This window comes from Symsagittifera roscoffensis, chromosome 5 (genome assembly GCF_963678635.1).
Source record: "Symsagittifera roscoffensis chromosome 5, txSymRosc1.1, whole genome shotgun sequence".
Taxonomy (NCBI): Eukaryota; Metazoa; Xenacoelomorpha; order Acoela; family Convolutidae; genus Symsagittifera; species Symsagittifera roscoffensis.
In genome coordinates this window covers 26,959,882-26,968,589 of record NC_087066.1, presented here as the reverse complement: position 1 = coordinate 26,968,589, position 8,708 = coordinate 26,959,882, and the positions used below count along the sequence as shown (strand labels likewise).

Here is an 8,708-nt window from a genome sequence, read left to right as displayed (position 1 = left end):
GTGGATTAGACTAAAGTATATTGCGCTCATTTGACGCTAGTCATGAAAGTTGTCTCATGCGTCATTTCTGAAATTGGTCAATTGTTCTCACTTAGAAATCATCGATTGCTTAATGGTGTTGGAATCTATTGGATAATTTGTCCTTTTTTTGTATCCAGCTGATTTCTATGGCGGTTATAGTTCTTTGATGTTTGGGCTTAAGCTTCAAAGACGGGTTGTAGGTTAAAATTACCTTGATTTGAATGGTGAAACTTAAGAATTATTGTTGCGTCGAAGTAGGTGTCTCGAAATTTGTAAAACTTAGTTAGTTTTAGTCGCTAAATCATCACCTTCAACGACAAAAACAGTTGAAAAATCGCCAATCAATGTCAAATCGGCTAAGTTGACTTCTGCGACCTCCGGTGAACTGTTGAGCCCGGCCTCGTCGCTTCAGTCCATCTCTTCGACAGACATGAGGGAGACAGAAGCGGAGTATGAACTGTGCATGACTATGGCCATCGAGTATGACCAGTGGCTCAAGAGTGTGGAGAGTAAATTGGCATTCAGTCTATTTAACAAGGACAAAATTGACTTGGAAGGTCTGAGTGCAGCGAACAATACGCAGAAGGTACGCTAAATTGATGGTTTATCGAGTACATTTGGCTGATATCGATTTCTGTGTACCCTACAAATTTCTCAGATCTTTCAATCCAAAAATGAGTTTTTAATATTTGATAAAATTAAACTTTTAGTCTTAAGTTTTTGCGATTTTCCATTTAATGTGAAAAAAAGAATTACTGCCAATTTGTCTATATGTACAATTGTTTTGTGGCTATTCAGCAACTGCACCACGCAATCACAGACCACAAGAGATCTCTGAATGACGCAGTGAGTGACATGCAGATCCTGCTGGACAAACGGAGTCAGTATCTCTCGCCGGAACAGGCCAGACACATTCGGGACTCAATCAGTCGTCTGTCATCTGGATTTGACTCGGTCTATGATGTGTCCAGTGCTAACTTGAACAATGTGAAAAGCGAAATTGAGAAGGAAAAACACAGACAGAAGGAGAATGTGAGTTTAAGTCAAACTTAGTCGTTGAATAATGCGGAAATTTTATCGATATGTTAAGGGTTAAAACTTTTCATCTGGAATGCTATTGTTCCGCCTTTTGTACCGAAAGAAACGGAATATTTGTGCTCGAGCAGGGGCGGATTTAGGGGGGGCGGGGGGGGATCGGACGCCCCCCGCCTCAGGGATTCGACCCCCTGCCAACCCAAAGGGTCCCCCCTTTGGTACTTTTTAAGAAATCCATTTTTGGCCGACCGACCCTAAAATTTTTCTAAAGGCGCCTTTGGCGCCAATATATACTTATTTTGAGGGGGAGCGCGCGCCAAAAAAAAACGCGATTTTTTTGTCAAAATTTTCCAAAAAGTGCCCAAAACGGCTTTTTTGACCTGGTTTTTCAAAAAATTGCCTGCGGCGCAGAAAATTTGGCCAAAACAGGGTCTTTTTATTGCTTTGGGAGAGCTCGGAAAATCAATCTGATCGACTTAAAAAAAAAGGTCGTCAAAATTTTCGAAAATTTTTTGAAAATCCGCCCCCCCCTCGAGAAAATCCTAGATCCGCCCCTGTGCTCGAGGTGGGTTTTTTCTTCTGACAAATTTCGACTTTTTAACTAGCCATTTTTGTGGATTTTTTTTATCATTCGAAACTTATTGTTGTCCTGAGCCTAAATTTGAAAAGAGATTTTACCTGTGATCATTTTTTGTAAAGTTATGTGGTTTAAAGATTGCCAATTTCAAGAATCAAGTTCAGTATGAAAATGAAACTTTTGTCAGGGAGAAATTGAATTATCGGCTTTTCGTTTTCTGCTTATGTTTTGTCAGCTTAGTTGCCGCATCGTAGAGTTTTTTGTGCTGTCAGCAGTTTTCATCATAGATGCATGTGATTTTTGGTGTACTCCTGTAAATTTAAAATCCTGTAAAATTAAAACCCCTTCGTTGTGTATTTTCCTGAATTTTTTTTAGCTTGAAAGCTTTGTTCGACCGAAATGGTTTCTGCTTAGTTTTTTCCCTATAGTTACTTTTATTTGCGTCACTTCAAAGGCAAAAAGTGATTGATTTGTTTCTGAAAATAGCAGGTATTTTCTGTTGCAAGATTTCAGCGTTTTAAATTTTAATTGCGCAAAACTTTTATATGACAACAGTTTCTTATGGCATCCTTATGTTTTCGGCTCAATGGGCGCCTAATCATTTGTCAATTTTGTTGCTTTGTCTCATTTTCTATTCGCCAGCTTGCAATGCTGCGCTTGCAATGGTGCGGAAACATCTTGCAAAACATAGTGAATTTTTGCTATGTATGTTTTTTTGGATCTCAATTGTATTTGAGGTTGAGTTGTTTCAGTCAACATGAGAATTTGTATTGCAGTATGTATCTATAAACCGACGGTATTGGGATACTCCAATATGTTTCAATACACTTGTGATAAGCAATTGTATTTATCACAGATTCTATCAGCTTAATTACTGCAGTAGTATAGCAAGTTGCAGTTATTAAATTTGCTCGTTTGGCGCACAAATAACAACAGATAGGGTCAACAAAAGTACTGTTTTCGATTTCGACCAGGGGCTGCTTTTTTGAAATCTAAAATATTTTAAAAAATATATTAGTGTATCTGCTTATTTGTCTGAGGAGTCTCGTTTTTACGCAAGTGAGCAGCTAGTGTTTCAGTACGAACCGTCTTCATTTCTAACCTAATTCGCAAATGAAAGTGTTCACTTGTGTGCCTTTTTGCTATAATCACGATCTGTAGCATTGGAAATTTCATAGCATCTGTTGTCGGCTTTTTTGTGGCTAGTCTTTGTGATGGATTTAGTAACCGTGGCTAAGTGGGTAGTGTGTAAGAATCATAATTTCTAGGTTGCAGTGGGTTCGAGTCCGAGACGCCGAATTTTTACTAATTCGAGGTTTATTTTTACTTTTTCTTATTGCACTTTCTAGAACTCTAGAGCTGCTTTTTGTCGTGTTCTCGCTCGTGTTTGCGAAGCGAGGATGTGACACTCGTAATCTCCAGGTCGTTGGTTCGATTCTGGCACAATGCAAAATTTTTTATTTATTTTGTTCTCCTTGTGATTGCATATGTATCGTTTTTGTAGGCCGAGCTGGACCTGGTACTAAGTGATTGCGAGAGTATGTTGAACGACACTGTTGTGTGGCTCAATGCGCAGCAGAGGGAGCTAAGTCTGCTAAAGCCACTCAGTGGGGAAGTTGGAGACCTCAAGGTGTCCAAGGAGGCTCTTGAGGTGAGTAGAATCTCTTAATAAAAACTATAAATAATATTAAATTGATCTAAGTGAAAGAACTGGCTTTTTATAGTCCCCACCAACTAATTTTCAGATCATTTTAGAATTTAACATAAATTTAGAATTTAGAAATTTAGACATTGCTGTTTCGAAAGCCTAGATAATGCAAATAAATTTTGTTCGAAAATCACATTCTTTTGAATTTGAAAAACATAATATCTTGGTTATTTGGATTGATTTGTTTTTCAGAGAGTGGGGGCCAAAGTTGCCGCCAAGCAACGTGATATGGAGAAACGCGTCGCTACCGTTGGAGTCCTTGCGTCCCAAAGAAAGACCACCGGAGACTCCGACCAGAAACTTCTGGTGCTCCTGGAATCTCTTCCGAAGAAACTTTCCGACTTCAAAGACCAAATCGACAACCGAACAGATTCTATTAATCAGTACATGGAAGAAGCCGACCAGTTGAAAGATGATCTTGAACTATTTTCTGATTGGCTGAATAAGTTCGATGACGTTTCGGCCGTTCGAAGTGAGCAGTTGGAGGAAATTGTGAATCGAAACGACATGTTGGACAAAATTCACAACGAACTAAGTGACTATGACAAAAACATAAAAGTTAGTTCGCTTTTTATGAATGGTTAATTACGCTTGAAATCGGAACATATACTTTCTCAGGTTAACAGCTTGTCTATAAGAATCACTAAATCATTTGATCACCTGATTGAAAATAAAATCAAATTCAGCGGCATATTCTGCGATTTCGCGCAGGTTAAGCTCCACGACTGCAAGGACTAAGGTGCATTGTTCGCATCAGGCCAGAACTTGTGTTATCCGCTAGAAAAAATAATTTGGGCTTGTGTGTCCGCTTACCTTGTCTGCTTTGTTTCCACAGCACCGACTTTTTTTGCGTTTTGAACCATTTTCATTGATTTTTGACTAATTACCCTTGCGATTAGCACGCGTTATTGAAAATTTTTTTGATAGTTTCTGCAATGGTGCTGGTAATTTGTTTCCAAGAAATTTCGCAATGTTTTTTTTTTTGAAGATTTGTTATTTTTTTTATTCGTATGATCTAAGGACAATTTTTTTGTTCCAACTTTCGGAGAAACTAACGAAATGGTTCTACTCAGGTGTTTTTTTCTTCTCCAGACAACTTTCGAGTTTTTGACGGGATTCTTTGAATAGCATCCTAAAGCTATTGATGTCTTGCGCTCATACTGCACTTGCGACCATTTTTATTAAAGTTATGGGGGTTTGGAATTTTACGCAAATTTCAATCATTTTGCACTTAGTTTAAAAAACGGAACAAGGATAGCCGGTTGCTATGCAAGTAGCACAGAATGTTCCGACAATACTCATGGAAAATACAAAAAAGGTTTTTTTCTTTTCGGTTCTTTTTGTTGTAATGCGAGAGCTATACTTCCGCGTAACACGTTAGTGAATTAGACATAATCGAAAATAATTGTATTTGAAAAATTGACAACAAAATTAAAAAACGAAACAAATGAAAATTTCAATTGCCAAGTAAGCGCTAAATGTTTACCCGAATTAAAACTAATTTTTATCACTTAGTAATTCGTAAAATTTGCAAAGTTTTATTTATTAACAAAATCCGATTTTTGCGTTTTCCGGAATAAATCCTGGTTTGATTTTGCGTACACAAGGTCGCAGTTTTCTTACCGTCGATTGTTCTCAGCGGTTGTACACTGGCAAAAGCTTCTGTAATGCTTTAATTTTTAGCTCTGCTCCGAACCCGTATTAGGAATAATTCGCTGATTGCCACTTGGGCCTCCGTTATGTTACTTTAAGCTATAAAATAAATCAGCATATTAGACATGAATTAAACTTTTGTTATTCTAGAAATACAACCGAGACGTGCTGGCTGAAGAAATGAATAGCATGAAAAAAGTGCACCAAGAAAGCCTGAAGAAACCACCATCACCCATTCACACTTCATTCGAGACCAAATATCAACTATTGAGTGTCAAATACAATGACTTGCTCAAGTTATGCGAAGAAGCAGACAAAGAGCCCGAGAAGCTGAACAACCTCCTGGCCGAATTCGACAATTTAGCCGAAACTTTAGGCGCCAAACTTGAAGGTTCCGAGAAGACGTTCAAATCACTGGTTCTGGATCCTCCGGAATCCCTGGATGATGCCCTGGACGAAATGGAAGCTCAGATTGATGATGTGTTGGCAATGAGTGCAAGCTTGGAAGCGGTTGAAAATCTCAGGGGAAAGTTTGAGGAGATGAAACAAAAGGGCGTAATTAACAGTGAAAAGGATCTCGAAGAATCATATGGTTCGAATTTTTAGCAGCATTTAAAAAGATGTTTTCAGACAAAAATGTTATTCTTCTAAAATAGTCTAAAATGTAATCATGTTTAATTTGTTTGCAGCTAGTGTTTTCTTCTATTTTTTTTTGTATTTTGCAATGCAGTTCGAATTTTTTGCTTCAGAAAGTCGTTAGATGAGTCCAATAGACTTAATTGATTTGGAGGCCATTTAACAAAATAGAGTATGCATCTTTAGAATTGCTGAAAACGAAGCATGCCAAACTTCTGAACCGACTGAACAAAACAATGGGAGAGACCAGGTCATCGCAATTGGCTCAAAAGACTCCAGAAGAGAGGGAAGCGTTTGTGTCTGAAAAATTGGCTGGAGTCACTCAGTGTGTATTGAGGTGCGAAAAGATGCCGCCGAATAAGAACGCTATCGTGGAGTGTCTTCGACAATTAAGGGTGCGTGTTTTTAATCGACCGAATGTTTAACGACAGATGTCATTCCTAAGGTGAAAATTGGTATTTCATGAAGGGCGACCAATCGATAGATTCTTAAAAACGTGGAGACCATCTAATATTTGATTTCCTTAATTGAAGTACAAAAATAGTTGCCGATTCATTTCTGACTTTTCTGGAAGGCCTTTATAGATAAGGCCCATTTGAATTAGTCGGTCATCTTCGAGAATTGATTTCAGGAAGCACAAAATGTGTTGCCTCAGATGCATCAAGCAATCGCCTCTTGTGATTTCTCCCGTGAATTCAAGCAAGAGAAGAAAGAAGCGGTCGAGTCCCTTGAGTCGAAGTGTCAGAAAGCCGAAGCAGACATAACTGGACTTCTGAAGAGGTGGAATTCAGTTGAAAATGAAATAGAAGAAGTTAACTCGTGCTTAGCGGAGAAAAGTAATGACTTGAACAAAGTGCCGATGACCGAAGCTCATTTCGAAAAATTGCACAAATTATTGCAGGTTAGCTGAATTAAATTATTTCCTGACATGCTTCATAATTGTGCCGATCATTGAACACCCTCTGATCAATGGTTCAAAATTAAAACCTAGTTTTACTATTTAAAAAAACTGGGTTTTGGATGTTTAATATAGTGCTTTCCTGGCAATAAAGATTTTTTTTTTTAATATTTTAAAAACTAAAAATTTGTGCAAAAAATGAAAAAAAAAATACAAATTGTTTCATTTTTTGTTTGTCATTCAATTTTTGTTTGTCATTCATTTATTCATGACAAATGTTGTCGATTATGTCGAACTCACTAAGTTTTTATGCGTTGTATAGTTCTCGAGTCACTCACGCCCTAAAAACGACACTAATTTGAAGACAAAAACTAAAAAAAAACCTTGATTTTGTTTTGAATTTTTTTTTTGAATATAGCCGGAACTTTCTGTGCTACTTGCTCAGCAACCGGCTATCCTTGTTATAACTTGAAAGCAGTTATTAAGATGAATAGCAAACGCAGACTCAAAATAGACGCAAACGCAGACTAAAATCGAAAAACTCAAAGCTCTCTGGAAAAACTTCTAAAATCAACTTGAAATGTTTCATTTGAGCAATAAATTTATCTGTATGCTGAAAACGACTACCGTCATCTGTCCAAGGCCGGATTCAACGGAGGGTATCTGCAATTTCAAACTCTATTTCAGTCTTCTTCACCAGAACTGCAAACTCAAGCTGACAAAATTGAGGCTCTCGATTCCAAGGTTAAGGATGTCCTCTCAGACCCTCTCTTCATCCAGGAAGAAACCATTCAACCCAGTCTGAAAGAGAACTTGAACAATTGTCAACAATCTTACAACGACTTGTTGACTCTGCGCAACGATAAGGCTTTGAAATTGACAAAACTGGAGGAACTTCTGAAACAGTTTGAAAAGTCACAAAAATCCTGTGAGCAGTTTCTGCACAGCAAGCGGATGTTTTTGGGCTGTGGGGAGGTGCCCAGTATCGATCCTCATTCACTGACAAAACTGAACGACGAGCTAGAAGTAAGTCAGGAAATATTTTCAAGAAGATTTCTTTTTTATCCGACGAATTTCAACGCTTTGAATGCTGCGCGCTTTGCTGGCTTACTTTTGCGTATCACGGGATTCCACAATTTAGAAAATACCTGAATGGAAGGAAATTAAATATGAAAATTGTGTTTAATTTCAGCCCTGCATGGAAGAACTAAGTTACTTCGAGCCCAAAGTTGAAGCATTGATGACATGTAGCAGAGAGATCAATGACCTTTTGACCTCTGCTGAGATATCGAAGACTGGGACAGAAGGTACCGAGGACAAAAAGAGCAAAACCCCGTCACGTCAAGGTTTTTAAAAATCTAATCACTGCTCTAGAACAAAAAATTATAATCTTTGGATCAGTCTATATTTTCACTTTAGGCAATCAGTAATTTTTTAATGAAGCGAGTTGTTGTATTAATTTTAACAAGATTCATTTACAGTTGGGATAATGTTTCAGAAATAGAGGTTCGTCATGAGGCTGAGAAATTCAGATTGGAAGCAGACAACACCAAGCAGGAGTTTGATCACGTGAAAGACCTTGCTTTGAAGAGAAAGGCAGTCATTAATGACCTTCTAAAACAGGTTTGGATTATGCTTCTGGAATTAGTTAAATGCACGATCGTCAATGCTATACATGATCAAACAAAGAAAAAGTAGGCCTAGGCTTGAACGAGAAGTTGAGAAGTTGAAAAAAAAATTATTGCAAAACTGGTTTCAGACAAACGAATTCTTCCTGGAAATGCGTTCGGTAACCCGCTGGCTCGAAGACAAGGAAAACAACATGAGTCATGCCGAACCCATTTCTCTTATGTCTTTGGAAACTATCCAGTCTCAACTTACCAACCAGAAAAAGTTCTATCAGTCTCTGAATGACGGATCAGATGATTCCAGTCATCCGGTGTGCAGACTTAAACAGCTTCCGGCCAGACTGAGTGTGATAATGCAGAGTCTCCCACCAGAATCCAAAGGAGCAAGTTTGGTCAGCAAAAATGTGGACTCCTTGGTTGACAGGTTCGTAATTGTAATTTCAATCATACAATTTTCTCCATGTTTATAAAGTGTAAAAGTGTGCTTCGCTTCTATAGGTAGTGATGATTTTTTTTCGCTTTTTTAGGAAAAGTCCTGAAGTTTGTTCACGC

The 8,708-nt window shown here is 38.0% G+C and overlaps 1 protein-coding gene across 14 annotated transcripts in view; it reads left to right on the top strand.

Moving 5' to 3' along the window:
- LOC134845504 (microtubule-actin cross-linking factor 1-like) overlaps positions 1–8,708 on the top strand; it is a 52,482-nt gene that overhangs the window by 8,680 nt on the left and 35,094 nt on the right. For all 14 annotated transcript variants that reach the window (XM_063862421.1, XM_063862416.1, XM_063862414.1 and 11 more), the window contains exons 2-12: positions 315–607; positions 820–1,053; positions 3,138–3,284; positions 3,534–3,899; positions 5,145–5,586; positions 5,817–6,025; positions 6,262–6,531; positions 7,216–7,554; positions 7,721–7,874; positions 8,027–8,151; positions 8,288–8,580. In XM_063862421.1, the coding sequence (XP_063718491.1) occupies positions 315–607; positions 820–1,053; positions 3,138–3,284; positions 3,534–3,899; positions 5,145–5,586; positions 5,817–6,025; positions 6,262–6,531; positions 7,216–7,554; positions 7,721–7,874; positions 8,027–8,151; positions 8,288–8,580 (2,872 nt within the window). The remainder of the gene's footprint in view (positions 1–314; positions 608–819; positions 1,054–3,137; positions 3,285–3,533; positions 3,900–5,144; positions 5,587–5,816; positions 6,026–6,261; positions 6,532–7,215; positions 7,555–7,720; positions 7,875–8,026; positions 8,152–8,287; positions 8,581–8,708) is intronic.